The 18763-nt window shown below is 44.9% G+C and overlaps 1 protein-coding gene across 1 annotated transcript in view; it reads right to left on the bottom strand.

Moving 5' to 3' along the window:
• Nucleotides 1-18763, bottom strand: part of RP1 (RP1 axonemal microtubule associated) — a 1008071-nt gene that overhangs the window by 489720 nt on the left and 499588 nt on the right. Inside the window, exon 25 of the mRNA XM_063923729.1 lies at nt 16760-16923. Coding sequence (XP_063779799.1) covers nt 16760-16923 — 164 coding nt within the window. The remainder of the gene's footprint in view (nt 1-16759; nt 16924-18763) is intronic.

Genomic DNA, 18763 nt, shown 5'->3' with positions numbered 1-18763 from the left:
ATATAGAAAAGGTTACCTCACAATCTAAATCAGTGTGACCGGATACACTTCTAATGCCACATGTGGGATCCTCTAGACTGCAAAAGGGACGCATGTTACCCTTGATCTCAGGAATAATTGAAAAACATACTTTTAACCAGAGAGCAGCGACGTCACAAGACTGGTGCAAGGGTTGTGGCCGCCTGTGACGCCTGGAAGGGGTGACACCAAAATGTCGGCTCCTCTGCAGTGACAGGAGCCAGGTGCTTCAGTGTGAAAGTCTCCTACAGCACCCGGCTCCTGTCATAGAAGAGGAGCCGACAGCGCTGCAGACAGTCTCCGGGGGCAGCCCAGTACAGCCCGGCATCTACGGAGATGCTGGGCACGCCCCTGGAGTGACGATCACACAACGCCAGGCCCCCTTTATGTACAGACATGCCCTCTTTTGCCGCAAGTCCGCCTCCCGGAGTGATGATCCTGTGAGTCCACGCCCCCTTTTAATGCCCACTCCCCTTTTGCTGAGAGAGCGCACTGATTGTCACCACACCCGGTGATGCCTCTGCCAGAGAGATAACAATCTCTAATTACACCAGCAAGCATTCACGTACTGTGAGATAAATGTTACAAGAAAGACTTAGAACAATTAGTCAATGTGACTTCTGAGTACAGTACCAGATTTTCATCGGGGAGCGGTAGGGGAGTGTGATTCTGGCAGCGATTAATATCTACACAAATCACTGTAAGTTATCAACTACAAACTGCTGAATTTAATGCCCAGCGGTTTGGAGGTTTAAAATGCAAATCGACATCAATGTGAAATGTATTGGGCTAAAAATCTAAAATTGACAGAGACACGGGGGAGGGTGCTGGAGAGACATGGGGAAAAGGGGATGGAGCTGGAGAGACACTTGGAGGTGGGGGGAGTACTGCAGAGACACAGGCGGTTAGCAGGGGAAAAACTAATTTATTTATTATTATATATTACCAGTTATTTATATAGCGCACACATATTCTGCAGCGCTTTACAGAGAATATTTGGCCAGTCACATCAGCCCCTGCTCCAGTTGAGCTTACAATCTATATTCCCTATCACATGTGCCTCCTACATGAATAGTGAATACCAACTAAAGACACTGTCTACCTATGGAGAATCAGTTTTTTCATAGGTTCAGAGGAGATACATAGGGGTTGCAAAAAAACAAAACTAAAACATGGGGCAGCCAAGTGACAAAAATTTGTTTGTCGGAACCTCTTAAGAAAATATTTCTGTGGGGTGGCAGACAAATAACTAAAGGTGCACTGCATACACACTGGGCAATTTTGAGCTCAAAGTAGCTCACTTTTGCCGTTTTGAGCTACTTTGAACTCAAAATTGCCTAGTGTGTATGGCCAGGCGATGAGCGGTGAGCACTGATGTGCGCTCCCACATCATCGCTGGCCGCTGCTGGCCGTTGGCATGTTTTACCAGCTGAGTAAACCACTTTCCGCAGTTTCCTACTGTGGAAAGTGGTTCGCCCCCGTGAAAATCGCTGGGCCAGGTGAAAATCGCTCAGTGTGTATGCATTGTGCGATTTTCCGGCCAGCATGCACACTGCATACACACTGGGTAAAAACGCGCAGTGGGCCTAATTCAGACCTAATCGCTCGCTAGCTATTTTTTGCAGCGCTGCGATCAGATAGTCGCCGCCTATAAGGGAGTGTATTTTAGCTTTGCAAGTGTGCAGCCGAGCGGTACAAAAACAGTTTGTGCAGTTTCTGAGTAGCCCAGGACTTACTCAGCCGCCGCGATCACTCCAGCCTGTTCGAAGCCGGAATTGACGTCAGACACCCGCCCTGCAAATGCTTGGACGCGCCTGCGTTTTTCAAACCACTCCCAGAAAACGGTCAGTTGACACCCATAAACGCCTTCTTCCTGTCAATCCCCTTGCGATCGGCTGTGCGAATGGATTCTTCGTAAAAGCCATCGCACAGCAACGATCCGCTTTGTACCTGTACGACGTGCCTGCGCATTGCGGTGCATACGTATGCGCAGTTCTGACCTGATCGCAGCGCTGCAAAAACGCTAGCGAGAGATCAGGTGTGAATCACCCCCAGTGTGTATGCATCTTAAGAGTGTCAGTGACGGAAAAGGACAATTTTGTTTCTCAGCTGGTGTCAGAGGTGATAAAAAAAATCATCTAAAATGCACTTCACACTATTAAAGTCCCTAAAGCTTCTGGATGCCTAGGCGGCATTCATTCATGCTCCCAGTCGTTCACCTCATATTTCCTATTCACAACATTGTGGGTTTGGGCACATGGTACTTATCTCTGTCATATTGATATTATGCCTTGCTCTTACACCTCCCTAATATTGTTTCCCACATGCAAATGAGCTTCAATATAAGAATTCAGACAGTATTTTTAAGAACAGGGTAACATTTTCTTTTATTTACCCTGGGTGACATCAACTGTAGTTATGCTTCTGCCCAGTGACAAATTTGGGGTCTATTCATGAAGCAGTGAAAAGAGTGGAGAAGTTGCCCATGGCAACCAATCAGCTGCTCTGTACAATTGTATACAGTAGTTTATAAATTATAAATGTTACTTCACCGACTTCTGGTTCCGGGTGCATGGAGTGAGGATCGTGCTCTCTCAGCTCCGCTCCTAGCCCGGTTCCCTAACACCCTTTTCATGGCTATCTCAGCCTCCAAGAGCCAGTGCCTGCTAACGGCGCTCCCCACCCGCTTACCCGACATGGACAAGTTTGTCTCCTCTTCTCAGCTGCAGCGCGCGACTCAGCAGACGCTGCGGCAGGTGAAACGCGGTGCCGATCCTAATATGGCGCCGGACCCGGACACACATGCTGTGTCTCCGGCCAGCAAGAAGTCTGCTGCAGACCCGGGAACTGACAATGCCTCACAACCTCTCAAGGCTTCTGATGTCCCACTCACATATACTGATCTGGTGGACGCCATCACATCCACAGTGTGTCCTCTCCTTACAAAAGCGGTGAGTGACATCACTGCTCAGGTACAGCAGCTTAACACGCGGGTTTCAGGCAATTAGAACAGAATAGCCTCTATAGCCCATAACTTAGCTGATTTGCAGTGCGAGGTTGAACGTCTTGAGAAAGATAATTATGCTCTCATTAATCGCATGGAGGATATTGAAAATCGTTCGCAACATAACAATTTGCAACTGGTTGGGTTGCCTGAATCCCTTAAAGGTCCTGAACTGGAGACTTTTGTTAAATCTACATTGCCACAGCTGTTGGGCATACAAAATGCATGCAAATATATGGTTATTGAAAGGGTTCACCGGGTAGGCCCCCCTCCGCGTCCCCATGACTCCCGCCCAGGGCCGGCCCTATAATTACGCTAATTACGCAGACGGGTAAGGCGCCGCACATAGAGGGCGCTCACTCAGGGGTAGATTTATTAAGCCTGGTGAAGTGATAAAGTGGAAGGTGATAACGCACCAGCCAATCAGCTCCTTACTGTCATTTTTCAAACTCAGCCTGTGACATGGAAGGTGGGAGCTGACTGGCTGGGGCTTTATCACCTTCCACTTTATCACTTCACCATGCTTAATAAATCTGCCCCTCAATCTGCAGTGCTAGCAGCGCTCAGCACAGCACAGTATTACTCACTGTGTCTGTGCTGCTGCGGCTGCCTCCTCGGCGAACGCGGCTCCTCCTCCCTAAGTCCCTGTGTGCATATCTGTAATGAGCGGCGGGACGTCATGACGTCACGCCGCACATTACAACATGCGCTTGGGCAGGACGCCCGCCGCCGCCAGCCGCCGCGCCATTGCCGCCAGCCCGCGCCTGTCATGATAGTGGAGCACGAGCGTGCTGCTGCTTGCTTCCCACAGTTGACTGACCGCGTCCGCCGCCGGAGACATCTTCAGCGGGTTCCTCCCGTGCACACTGCTGGCTGCCACTGCCCGGCTGACTGAGGAGGTAGAGACTGAAGTCAGTCTCGTGCAGACTTGCAATGCAGAGACCTGTTATCCATTCCTGGCTGATTCCTGGGCTGACAGGCTCAGTGCAGGGCCGGCCCTATTAAATATTAATATATAATAAATATATTCAGTGGCATATTTATATAATATATTATATATAGACAGACTATTCTATATTTATTACAGAGGGAGCAGAGCACTGCAGTCTTCTGCACACGTGTGCTGTTGCAATTTTGTTCAGTGGGCAGGGGGCTCAAAACTTGCAGATGGCCCCCTCATTATTATAATGCCACTGTAGAATTATAATTAATGAGGGGGCCATCTGCAAGTTTTGAGCCCCCTGCCCACTGAAAAAATTGCAACAGCACACATGTGCAGAAGACTGCAGTGCTCTGCTCCCTCTGTAATAAATATAGAATAGTCTGTCTATATATATATATATATATATATATATATATATTTTATATATGCAAGTGAATATATATATTTAATAAATAGATATATATTCATTTGTGTATGTATATATATATATATATATATATATAAGTGTGCATATATATATATATATATATATATATATATATATATATAATATATTCACTTGCATTTATAATATAATAAATATATATAATTATTACAGAGGGAGCAGTCTTCTGCACGTGTGCTGTTGCAATTTTTTCAGTGGGCAGGGGGCTCAAAACTTGCAGATGTCATGGTGCCCCCCTTATTAATTATAAGTCTATCTGCAAGTTTTGAGCCCCCTGCCCACTGAAAAAATTGCAACAGCACACGTGCAGAAGATTGCTCCCTCTGTAATAATTATATACTAGTATATATATATTTGCAAGTGAATATATATTTTTTAATATATATATATATATATATATATATATATACACACAATAATTTTCATGATGCTGTAGCCTGTACAATTTCCTTTCCAACAGATATACAGGGAATTATATAGTCTATAATTTACAGTGCAGATTTCACTGCATGTCTGTTGGAAATGAAAATGTACAGCATCATGAATAGCTGTATTCGTATATATATTATAATATATATATAAAATCACTTGCATATACTTCACAACAGTCCCCATGTTGGTGGAATTGTTCCATCATCCCCCGGTCGGTCGTCATGTTCATCCAAATTGCAGGCAGTTGGTATGCAAGTCCAACTGTAAACTGGTACTGTAGGTGCCTTCTGTGTGTTCACAAGCCAAGGGGGTTATAAGAGGAGGGGAGTGAGGTTGGATGAAACCTAGTGCTGTGCTGCAGTAGATCTAAGCATACCCATGCATGATGCCCAGCCCACCATGATGCACCCATTGCATTGCCATGCCCTCAGTCCAGATGTGGAGTTTGGGAGGTATAGATATGTTGCTGATGTAGTTACACCCATATTTTGCTTAATGTGCGTCAAGCTTTTGTGCGTATAATATTTTAAATCATCCATGATGGGGGGGGGGGGGGCGCCACAATCTATATTTGCTTACCAAAAAATTTAGGCTTGGGCCGGCCCTGCTCCCGCCCACGGGTTACGCTGTTTAAATGCTTAAGCTATACCCATAAGCTTGAAATCTGGAAAGCCTCCAGGAAATTACCCGTCATCAATTGGGAAGGGAAGAAATTGAGGATCTTTCAAGACTTTTCAGCAGAATTGTCAAAAGCGAGAAAGGCCTTTTTTCCCATTTGTTCCCAGCTCGTCGCCAACAAACAGAAATTTTTCCCTGATTTATCCAGCGAAACTCCATATATTCTACAAAGATAGACACTATGACTTTCTCACACCGACAGATGCTGCTGATTTTCTGCAAGACACAGACCCTGACCTTTCGTCTGACATAACGGATCCGTCCCCACAACAAGCCGCCCGTTAATGCTGTTAGCTTTTAGCTATTTGCTAATTTCCTAGGTTTACCGAATAAGTTCATGTGGACTGGTTCGTATCCTTGTTACTATGGACCGGGCTAGGAAGGAGCTAGCTCCGGGTATTATGTTAGGAGTTTCTCCGTATTTCCACTACTGTTTTCTTTTTTAATTTCATGTCCAGAAGTCAAGTGCTATGACATGTAATATGTTTGCCACGCAGCGCGTGTTTTTCCATTGGCTACTATATTTACATTTTCCAATGTCTTCCCTGTCTCTGTGCCCCCCTCACTTCATGTATCTTCCCTCCCCTTTACCCTACCCATATGATTTAACGATTCATTCTCATATGTTTCAATGCCCATTTAATAGATTTGTCTCAGCTGTAATATCAAATCCCCCTTCTACGCTATGACTACCCTACGCATAGGTTCCCCGAACGTAGGAGGTTTTAATTCTCCTGCGAAGAGGAGAAAGATTTTGGTCCACCTTAATGCATTAAAACTGAATGTGGTTTTTGTACAAGAGGCACATTTAATCCCTGCTGTAATGGTGAAGCTGCAAATGTTAGGATGGAAACTACTTGACTTCTCGTCTTATAATTCTAAGGCTCGAGTTGTCCTCCTTATTAAACACAATGGGGGTAATTCCAAGTTGATCGCAGCAGGATTTTTGATAGCAATTGGGCAAAACCATGTGCACTGCAGGGGGGGCAGATATAACATGTGCAGAGAGAGTTAGATTTGGGTGTGGGGTGTTCAATCTGCAATCTAATTTGCAGTGTAAAAATAAAGCAGCCAGTATTTACCCTGCACAGAAACAAAATAACCCACCCAAATCTAACTCTCTCTGCACATGTTATATCTGCCTCCCCTGCAGTGCACATGGTTTTGCCCAACTGCTAAAAAATTTCCTGCTGCGATCAACTTGGAATTACCCCCAATATCTCATACTCCCATATCGCTTCTCAGGCTGACCTGGGAGGTAGATACACGATTACCCAGTTATCATTTAATTCCAAGGTGTACACCTTTTGCAATGTATATGCTTCTCCTATCTATTCCAAAGAATTTTTTCAAACTTTAATTGCTAAATTAACGCCATTTATGGGAGACCCTATGATAGTATGTGGGTACTTTTATCTAATCTCAGACATTTTCCTGGATAAATCGCTGCCCCCAAAATCTCATGCTACTTCCAAAAACTTACCCAGGCTTGGAGTCCCACAATTTGCTACCCAATTATCCTTAGTGGATGTTTGGCGATCCACCAATCCCACGTCTAGAGAATATACATGCCTTTCAGCTGCCTACCAAACGTTTTCCAGAATTGACTATATTTTAATTTTGCAATCCTTGTTCACAAGAATGTCCTCAGTGGAGATTGAACCCATCACCATTTCTGATCATGCCCTTCTTAGATTGGATCTTAATTTGTCCGACGACCAACCCTCCCATTCTCCTTGGCACTTCCCCACGCATCTTCTCACTTCCACTGATTTTAAATCAATGTTGCTAGACTGTTGGAAGGACTACGCAATTAATAATAGTGATTGCGCAGCCACTAACCCCCCACTCTTCTGGCAGATGGCTAAAACGGTTCTTAGAGGCAACATAATATCCCATGTGTCCAGGTTGAACAAGACATATCAAGCTTCCTATTTATCCTTACAATCCTCTCTTACCTCCGCTTATTCAGAATTCCAACGCATCCCCACCCTAACAAACAAACAAATATAATTATATACGGGCGAAAAACCCACTTTGATGAATTTCTCCACAAAAGAGGTAATAAACATCTCTACCCTATCAACTACCGTTACCATCATTTTGGGAATAGGACAGGTAGACTCCTTACTAATATTTTGAATGGTTCTAGACCTTCTGTAGCGGTTCACCCCCTCAGGAGACAAGATGGAACCCTCACCTCTTCCAATAAACAAATAGTTGATATGATGACCCAATTCTACAATGACCTCTATTCTGTTCCTTCCTCTTCTCTGTACCCTAACCTTATTCCTTCCGGATATCAGGAATTTCCATGGTCCACCTTGCCTTTCCCCTCTTTCTCTATGAGATCGGCATTGACTGCACCAATCACTCCCATGGAGGTCTCTCAAATTATTTCTTCCCTCAAGGCCACTAAGGCCCCTGGACCTGATGGCTTCGGACGCAGCTTCTATAAGACACTACATTCAGAGATACTGATCACCCTAGTTGACTCATTTAACCATATTCTATTGTCTGACTCTATCCTACTCTATTTTAATAATACATATATCAAACTATGACCTAAACCTGGCCAGGATTTATCTCTGCCAGGGTCTTATAGGCCAATCTCACTGCTCCATTCTGATTATAAAATACTGACCAAAATCCTAGACAATAGATTAAAAAATATCCTCCCATCCATAAATCATCCGGACCAAACTGGATTTATCCAGGGTAGGCATTCGGTCCTCAATGTTCGGAAGGTGATAGCAGCGATCCAGTCCCTACAAACTTCCTCTGGAGTTTCTCCCTCAGGTGTGGTATCAATGGATGCGGAGAAGGCCTTCGATCTGGTCCTTTGGCCCCATTTATTTGACTCTTTATCTCGATTTGGCATTCCCTCTGCGTTTATTTCATTTATAAAAATTGTATATAATAATTCAGTTTTCCAAATTATGTGTAATGGACAGATCTCCAATTGCTTTTCCATCTGTAAGGATACCAGACAAGGCTGCCCTCTCTCCCCTCTATTGTTCGCCATCGCCATTGAACCCCTCGCCATTGCCCTTCGTTACTCATCTGAATTTAAAGGTATTCGGATCTCCTTTCAGGAGGTCAAGATCTCACTATTCGCAGATGACATGCTGCTTTTCGTTACTGATCCTTTGCGCTCCCTTCCACACATTCTAGGGCTGATTACTGACCTTGGGAAATTCTCCGGATATAAAATCAATGTAGACAAATCTGAGATTTTACCCATTGGCACTTACTCCATGGATCTACATTCTTCTAACATATTTTCAAGATTTAAGATTTCCTCCTCCTGTATCAAATATTTAGGAGTTCATATTCCCAATATATTAGATAAATTATACACGCTAAACTTCACTCCCTTGATTCGGAAAGTTACATCCCTCCTAAATACGTGGAATTCTCTACCTCTCTCCCTATTAGGTAGAGCTGCTGCAGTTAAGTCAATAATGTTCCCTAAAATTCTTTATGCTATTCAAATGCTGCCTCTTGCCTTGACCAACATAGACATAATATCTATTAAATCCTCTATATCCTCCTTCCTATGGAAAGGGAAGAGGCCTCGCCTATAATTAACTGACCCTCCCTAAACGCCAAGGAGGTCTTGGAATACCCGACTTCAAAGCCTACACCCTGGCTGTGTTTTTTAGATATGCCAGTGATTGGTTGCTGTCGCAATCCACTTACACTGATAATTCCCCTGACCTGGCTGCTTTCCACCCCTACTCCCCAGCTACGCTGCTGCATCTCAAAGCATCAGACATCCCTAACAATATATACACAAATATCTTATTCAGAGATACGTACTTTTGCTGGATCAGTTTGCATAAAAAATTTAAAGAGAGCTTTAAATATTCACCTTATCTCACTATTTGGGGTAATCCGGGCTTCTCCCCTTCAATTTATAATCCCACCTACCAGATTTGGAAGGAAAAGGGCATTCTTCTTGTGAGCAAGGTTTTCAACCCTGGGGGAACTCTACCTTTCTCTACCTTTCATGATCTACAACAATCATTCGCACTCCCCAGCACTCATTTTTATTTTTACTTACAACTCAGGCATTATATACAATCTCTGCCAATACCTTCTCCATCCTCCATGCCCCTAAATATAATTCTCAAGATTTTGCAAGCTAATATTAATAGGGCATATAAGGTTAAACATCTATATCTACCTTTAACAGACGGTAGTCTCAGGACTCCTCTACAGCCAAACACCATTCTCTATTCTTGGAAGCTTGATATCTCAACACTTACGGATAATTCCGATCAGCTAATTACTAATTACACTAAATCTTACAAATTTCTACGGTCTGCATATCTTCTAGAAGTACATTTTAGTTTTTTTTGCGTAGAGTATATATAACACCGGCGCAACGAAAATACATGTCCTCCTCAGACTCAGGGCGTTGTATTAAATGTGGGCTATCAAATGCTAAATTTTTCCACTGTTTCTGGGGTTGCTCAAAAATATATAGGTTTTGGAATAAAACCCTTCTGTACTTAGAGTCTATTATCGGTACACAGCTGCTGGCGGATCCAACTGCATGCCTACTACTTAATTTTACTAATTGGTCCTTGGACAAGGATCATGTGAGAACAATTCTTTGCGACAGCGCTAACCTTGGCAAAGAAACTAATATTAATTCATTGGGTTAAAAAAATCGGCACCCACTATCCAAGAACTCAAAAATAAACTTCTACAAATTCTTTATTTTGAAATTAGATCTCTTCTTCTGAATGAGGACATTTTGGTAGCCTCCTTCCATAAAAAATGGGATCTATTTATCTCAGCCTAGGATGCAGACTCTCGTTCCTTGATTTCTCAGTACTTAGGTTCGCATGATTGGTACAGAGCGGCTGGCATGCATTTGTTTACGCCAGTAACTTTACCACGAATATCACCGTCCAATAATTTACCACTGCATTGAATATTGAAAGTAAATCTCCTTTCTCTATCGTCCTAAGTGGATGCTGGGGTTCCTGAAAGGACCATGGGGAATAGCGGCTCCGCAGGAGACAGGGCACAAAAAAGTAAAGCTTTACTAGGTCAGGTGGTGTGCACTGGCTCCTCCCCCTATGACCCTCCTCCAGACTCCAGTTAGATTTTGTGCCCGAACGAGAAGGGTGCAATCTAGGTGGCTCTCCTAAAGAGCTGCTTAGAGAAAGTTTAGTTTAGGTTTTTTTCTTTACAGTGAGTCCTGCTGGCAACAGGATCACTGCAACGTGGGACTTAGGGGGAAAGTAGTAAACTCACCTGCATGCAGAGTGGATTTGCTGCTTGGCTACTGGACACCATTAGCTCCAGAGGGATCGAACACAGGCCCAGCCGTGGAGTCCGGTCCCGGAGCCGCGCCGCCGACCCCCTTGCAGATGCTGAAGCGTGAAGAGGTCCGGAAACCGGCGGCTGAAGACTCCTCAGTCTTCATAAGGTAGCGCACAGCACTGCAGCTGTGCGCCATTTTCCTCTCAGCACACTTCACTGGGCAGTCACTGAGGGTGCAGAGCGCTGGGGGGGGGCGCTCTGAGAGGCAAATATAAACCTTATACAAGGCTAAAAATACCTCACATATAGCCCATAGGGGCTATATGGAGATATTTAACCCCTGCCTGACTGGAAAAATAGCGGGAGAAGAACCCGCTGAAAAAGGGGCGGGGCCTATCTCCTCAGCACACGGCGCCATTTTCTGTCACAGCTCCGCTGGTCAGAACGGCTCCCAGGTCTCTCCCCTGCAACAGAAACAGGGTAAAACAGAGAGGGGGGGCACATTAATGGCTATATATATATATATTAAAGCAGCTATAAGGGAGCACTTAATATAAGGATATCCCTTGTATATATAGCGCTTTGTGGTGTGTGCTGGCAGACTCTCCCTCTGTCTCCCCAAAAGGGCTAGTGGGTCCTGTCTTCATTAGAGCATTCCCTGTGAGTTTGCGGTGTGTGTCGGTACGTGGTGTCGACATGTATGAGGACGATATTGGTGTGGAGGCGGAGCAATTGCCAAATATGCAGATGTCACCCCCCAGGGGGTCGACACCAGAATGGATGCCTTTATTTGTGGAATTACGTGATGGTTTATCTTCCCTTAAACAGTCAGTTGAGGACATGAGGCGGCCGGACAATCAATTAATGCCTGTCCAGGCGCCTCAAACACCGTCAGGGGCTGTAAAACGCCCTTTGCCTCAGTCGGTCGACACAGACCCAGACACGGGCACTGATTCCAGTGACGACGGTAGAAATTCAAACGTATTTTCCAGTAGGGCCACACGTTATATGATTTTGGCAATGAAGGAGACGTTACATTTAGCTGATACTACAGATACCGTAAAACAGGGTATTATGTATGGTGTGAAAAAACTACAAACAGTTTTTCCTGAATCAGAAGAATTAAATGACGTGTGTGATGAAGCGTGGGTTGCTCCTGATAAAAAGTTGATAATTTCAAAAAAGTTATTGGCATTATACCCTTTCCCGCCAGAGGTTAGGGCGCGCTGGGAAACACCCCCTAAGGTGGACAAGGCGCTCACACGCTTATCCAAACAAGTGGCGTTACCCTCTCCTGAGACGGCCGCACTTAAGGATCCATCAGATAGAAAGATGGAAGTTATTCAAAAGAATATATACACACATGCAGGTGTTATACTACGACCAGCTATAGCAACTGCCTGGATGTGCAGTGCTGGAGTAGTTTGGTCAGAATCCCTGATTGAAAATATTGATACCCTAGATAGGGACAATGTTTTACTGTCGTTAGAACAAATAAAGGATGCATTTATCTATATGCGTGATGCACAGAGGGATATTTGCACACTGGCATCTCGGGTGAGTGCTATGTCCATTTCAGCCAGAAGAGCCTTATGGACACGACAGTGGACAGGCGATGCGGATTCAAAACGTCACATGGAGGTTTTGCCGTATAAAGGGGAGGAGTTATTTGGAGTTGGTCTATCAGACTTGGTGGCCACGGCTACTGCCGGGAAATCCACTTTTTTACCTCAAGTCACTCCCCAACAGAGAAAGGCACCGACCTTTCAACCGCAGCCTTTTCGCTCCTACAAAAATAAGAGAGCAAAGGGCTTGTCGTACCTGCCACGAGGCAGAGGAAGAGGGAAGAGACACCAACAGGCAGCTCCTTCCCAGGAACAGAAGCCCTCCCCGGCTCCTGCAAAAACCTCAGCATGACGCTGGGGCCTCTCAAGCGGACTCGGGGACAGTGGGGGGCCGTCTCAAAAATTACAGCGCGCAGTGGGCTCACTCGCAGGTAGACCCCTGGATCCTGCAGATAATATCTCAGGGGTACAGGTTGGAATTAGAGACGGATCCTCCTCATCGTTTCCTGAAGTCTGCCTTACCAACCGTCTCTTCCGAAAGGGAGAGGGTGTTGGAAGCCATTCACAAGCTGTACGCTCAGCAGGTGATAGTCAAAGTACCCCTATTACAACAAGGAAAGGGGTATTATTCCACTCTATTTGTGGTACCGAAGCCGGATGGCTCGGTAAGGCCTATTCTAAATCTGAAGTCCTTGAACCTCTACATAAAAAAGTTCAAGTTCAAGATGGAGTCACTCAGAGCAGTGATAGCGAACCTGGAAGAAGGGGACTTTATGGTATCCTTGGACATCAAGGATGCGTATCTACACGTTCCGATTTACCCCGCACACCAGGGGTACCTCAGGTTCATTGTTCAAAACTGTCACTATCAGTTTCAGACGCTGCCGTTCGGATTGTCCACGGCGCCTCGGGTCTTTACCAAGGTAATGGCCGAGATGATGATTCTTCTTCGAAGAAAAGGCGTATTAGTTATCCCATACTTGGACGATCTCCTAATAAGGGCAAGGTCCAGAGAACAGCTGGAGACAGCTTTAGCACTATCTCAAGAGGTGCTAAGACAACACGGGTGGATTCTGAATATTCCAAAATCCCATTTAATCCCGACAACTCGTCTGCTGTTCCTAGGAATGATTCTGGACACGGTTCAGAAAAAGGTTTTCCTTCCAGAGGAAAAAGCCAAGGAGTTATCCGATCTGGTCAGGAACCTCCTAAAACCAGGAAAAGTGTCAGTACATCAATGCACAAGAGTCCTGGGAAAAATGGTGGCTTCTTACGAAGCAATTCCATTCGGCAGATTCCATGCAAGAATATTCCAAAGGGATCTGTTGGACAAATGGTCAGGGTCGCATCTGCAGATGCACCTGCGAATAACCCTGTCACCAAAGACAAGGGTGTCACTTCTGTGGTGGTTGCAGAAGGCTCACCTATTAGAAGGCCGCAGATTCGGCATTCAGGATTGGATCCTGGTGACCACGGACGCCAGCCTGAGAGGCTGGGGAGCAGTCACACAAGGAAGAAACTTCCAGGGAGTATGGACGAGTCTGGAAAAGTCTCTTCACATAAACATTCTGGAACTAAGAGCAATCTACAATGCTCTAAGCCAGGCGGAACTTCTCCTGCAAGGAAAGCCGGTGTTGATTCAGTCGGACAACATCACGGCGGTCGCCCATGTAAACAGGCAGGGCGGCACAAGAAGCAGGAGTGCAATGGCAGAAGCTGCCAAGATTCTTCGCTGGGCGGAGAATCACGTGATAGCACTGTCAGCAGTGTTCATCCCGGGCGTGGACAACTGGGAAGCAGACTTCCTCAGCAGACACGATCTTCATCCGGGAGAGTGGGGTCTACATCCAGAAGTCTTCAACATGTTAATAGACCGTTGGGAAAGACCAATTGTAGACATGATGGCGTCTCGCCTCAACAAGAAACTGGACAAATATTGCGCCAGGTCAAGAGATCCACAGGCAATAGCTGTGGACGCACTGGTAACTCCTTGGGTGTACCAGTCAGTGTATGTGTTTCCTCCTCTGCCGCTCATACCAAAGGTATTGAAGATCATACGGCAAAGAAGAGTAAGAACAATACTAGTGGTTCCGGATTGGCAGAGAAGGACTTGGTATCCGGAACTTCAAGAGATGCTCACGGACGAACCGTGGCCTCTACCTCTGAGAAGGGACCTGCTACAGCAGGGTCCCTGTCTTTTTCAAGACTTACCGCGGCTGCGTTTGACGGCATGGCGGTTGAACGCCAGATCCTAAAAGGGAAAGGCATTCCAGAAGAAGTCATTCCTACCTTGATTAAGGCACGGAAGGAAGTCACCGTGAAACATTATCACCGCATTTGGCGAAAATATGTAGCGTGGTGCGAGGATCGGAGGGTTCCGACGGAGGAATTCCAACTGGGTCGTTTCCTACATTTCCTGCAATCAGGATTATCTATGGGTCTCAAATTGGGATCCATTAAGGTTCAAATTTCGGCCCTGTCAATATTCTTCCAAAAAGAATTGGCCTCTGTCCCTGAGGTCCAGACTTTTGTCAAGGGAGTACTGCATATACAGCCTCCTGTGGTGCCTCCGGTGGCACCGTGGGATCTAAATGTAGTTTTAGATTTCCTCAAATCCCATTGGTTTGAACCATTGAAAAAGGTGGATTTGAAATATCTCACATTGAAAGTGACTATGTTACTAGCCCTGGCCTCTGCCAGGAGAGTATCTGAATTGGCGGCTTTATCTTATAAAAGTCCTTATCTAATCTTCCATTCGGATAGGGCAGAACTGCGGACTCGTCCGCATTTTCTCCCTAAAGTGGTATCAGCATTTCATCTGAACCAACCTATTGTGGTGCCTGCGGCCACTAGCGACTTGGAGGACTCCAAGTTGTTGGACGTTGTCAGAGCCTTAAAAATATACATTGCAAGGACGGCTGGAGTCAGAAAATCTGACTCGCTGTTTATATTGTATGCACCCAACAAGTTGGGCGCACCTGCTTCTAAGCAGTCGATTGCTCGTTGGATTTGTAACACAATTCAACTTGCACATTCTGTGGCAGGCCTGCCACAGCCTAAAACTGTAAAAGCCCACTCCACAAGGAAGGTGGGCTCATCTTGGGCGGCTGCCCGAGGGGTCTCGGCATTACAACTCTGCCGAGCAGCTACGTGGTCGGGGGAGAACACGTTTGTAAAATTTTACAAATTTGATACCCTGGCAAAGGAGGACCTGGAGTTCTCTCATTCGGTGCTGCAGAGTCATCCGCACTCTCCCGCCCGTTTGGGAGCTTTGGTATAATCCCCATGGTCCTTTCAGGAACCCCAGCATCCACTTAGGACGATAGAGAAAATAAGAATTTACTTACCGATAATTCTATTTCTCGGAGTCCGTAGTGGATGCTGGGCGCCCATCCCAAGTGCGGATTATCTGCAATACTTGTACATAGTTATTGTTAACTAATTCGGGTTATTGTTAAGGAGCCATCTTTAAGAGGCCCTTTCTGTTGTCATACTGTTAACTGGGTTTAGATCACAAGTTGTACGGTGTGATTGGTGTGGCTGGTATGAGTCTTACCCGGGATTCAAAATGCCTCCCTTATTGTGTATGCTCGTCCGGGCACAGTACCTAACTGGAGTCTGGAGGAGGGTCATAGGGGGAGGAGCCAGTGCACACCACCTGACCTAGTAAAGCTTTACTTTTTTGTGCCCTGTCTCCTGCGGAGCCGCTATTCCCCATGGTCCTTTCAGGAACCCCAGCATCCACTACGGACTCCGAGAAATAGAATTATCGGTAAGTAAATTCTTATTTTCTGTACTTTGTATCTTTGTTTATTATTATAAGCCTTCAACTAATTGGCAATGGGCCTTCTATGTATGATTGCAAACCTATTGAAATACATGATGTACATATACCTGTTCCGTTAACTTCCTTCCCTCCCCATCCCATGGTGTGTCTGTCATGTCTGTGTTTCTTCCACTTCTTACCTATTCTATGTCAAGAAATCCTTACATTTGAAAACTACTGTATTCTGTGAGTGGTATAACTTGACTTTTTGTGTTGACTTGATCCTATGAAAATTCAATAAAAAGATATTTAAAGAAATAAATAAATAAATGTCACTTCAATGCTAATTGGTTGCCATGGGCAACTTCTCCACTGGCTCACTTCTCCACACTTTTCACTGCTTCATGAATAAACCCCAAAGCACCTACTGATGCGTGTAATGAGTATACAGAGTTCCAATATTATTGTTGCCAACCCTACCTGGAGCCACTGTACATCCTGCACCAACAATAAATACACCACAGCATCTGTTCCATTTCCATGACCATTTCTTAAAGTTTACCTAAGCAGGTGTCTTTGCACTTGTGTAGTTACTGTAATGTAAAGAAAAACTGTGCTACCTGCTTACCTGAAATGTGTCAGCGCTGTTTATATTAAACAGCTGATGATTCCCTGATCCCAACATGATGGGACCAGAATTTGATTCTTCACCGTAGACATAAAGGAAAACCGTAGCATCAGTGCCAGCATTAGGGAAATTGCCGGTTACGACTGTGATCTTCCATTCTCCTTCTGAAAACAAAGCAATGGGGAATGTATGTAAATACTAATTAGTAGAGAGCAAGGTGAAAATAGCATATGAGGATGACAAATAGCACTAATTGCAAAACATACACAGGAGATGTTAAATGGTTAAGTGCACTGACTGAATAATAATGATACACTCAGACTTGTTAGAGACCATGGATCAAATACTTGTGTCAGTTCCCTATGATTTTGGGCCTCAGACCGTAGCACTGTATACAATTATATAGCACAAAAATAAACAAACAATGAAATTATCCAGCTTGACCCTAGAGCTTAGAAAATCTACAGTCTAGGCAAATCTTAATGTGGTACTTTGGTTGTTAGGGCTCCAGGGAATTACATGGTTCGAGCCATAGGAACAATTATTTCTTAATAGATTTTCCAAGGACGGGAGGATTTTGCGCATTGTTATTTTTAGTATTTTATTTTTCTATGTTAATATTGTTTTACATATTATAAGCATTTAAACATAGGTTAAAGCAGGACTAAGGGACTGATTAGGAGGAAGACGCAGAGTGTTTGCAGTGCTGATATTTGTGCAGTTGAGCGATTATTCTTGTACTGCCACGATGGTCTAGAGATGGCGGTCGCAGTGATAATTTGTGTGCAGTGCGACTGACAGGGAGCATTTATGGGGGGATACGGTCGCTAGGTCGACCCAACGTAGGTCGATACTCATTAGGTCGACATGGCTGTTAGGTCGGCATGCACTAGGTCGAAAGGTCGACATGAGTTTTTTTCATTTTTTTCTTCATTTTTTGGATTTTTTCATACTTAACGATCCACGTGAACTATGATTGGAACGGAAATCTGAAGCTCGCTCGCCATGCAAGGAGACACGGTGCACTAATTTGGGCTCCCCGTCACTTTACGGAGAAAACAACTACAAAAACAGTCAAAAAACTCATGTCGACCTTTTAACCTGTCGACCTAATGCATGTCGACCTAAGGGCAATGTCGACCTTCGGTGGTCAACCTAATGCATGTCGACCTAAGTTGGGTCGCCCCAACGAACCATACCCATTTATGGGTGGTAACAGGATGTGGCTTTTAAGACGCGGGCATGTTGCAAGCATTTTGTGTGCTTGTCGCAGCCTGCGACTGAGAATTCATATGCAGTTGTAATGGATCCGGCAGCTTACATGCGTGCGTCTGAAGTTACAACCTACGTGCGACCAATGTTGCATCTTTGTATGCAAGTTGCGGATCAAAGATGCTGTCAGTGCGCCTCTTTGTACAAATCCCTCTGGTCGAATAATTAGCATATTTTTGCACATCTGCTTTATCTGACCACACAACTGTCTCCACCTCTGACACGGGCCTAAGTTACTAGCTCCATATGTTTTTATTGCTTATACAGATAACATGCACTGGAGGTTGGCATCAATGGCAAGCTGCTGGTTACATTGCACAGCAGCACAGAAAACATGGCTTATGGATACATTTGTCAAGGCAAGTCTTAGCACAGCTCTCAACATTTTTAATATAATTATTGGATAAGAACAGTATTTAAACTTCCCACAGTATGTGCAAGGAGCACGTTGTTGTCATGTATTATATGGCGCACTGAGCAATTCAATTAATGTACTTAATATATCAAAAATAGGATTTTAATGACCTACCGGTAAATCCTTTTCTCGTAGTCCGTAGAGGATGCTGAGGTCCACATTAGTACCATGGGGTATAGACGGGTCCACTAGGAGCCACTGGCACTTTAAGAGTTCAATAGTGTGGGCTGGCTCCTCCCTCCATGCCCCTCCTGCCAGACTTAGTCTAAGAACTGTGCCCGAGGAGACGGACAACTTCGAGAGAAAGATTTTACACA

This window comes from Pseudophryne corroboree, chromosome 5 (genome assembly GCF_028390025.1).
Source record: "Pseudophryne corroboree isolate aPseCor3 chromosome 5, aPseCor3.hap2, whole genome shotgun sequence".
NCBI lineage: Eukaryota > Metazoa > Chordata > Amphibia > Anura > Myobatrachidae > Pseudophryne > Pseudophryne corroboree.
The sequence above is the reverse complement of the archived record's forward strand: the minus strand, read 5'-3'. Positions and strand labels throughout refer to the sequence as shown.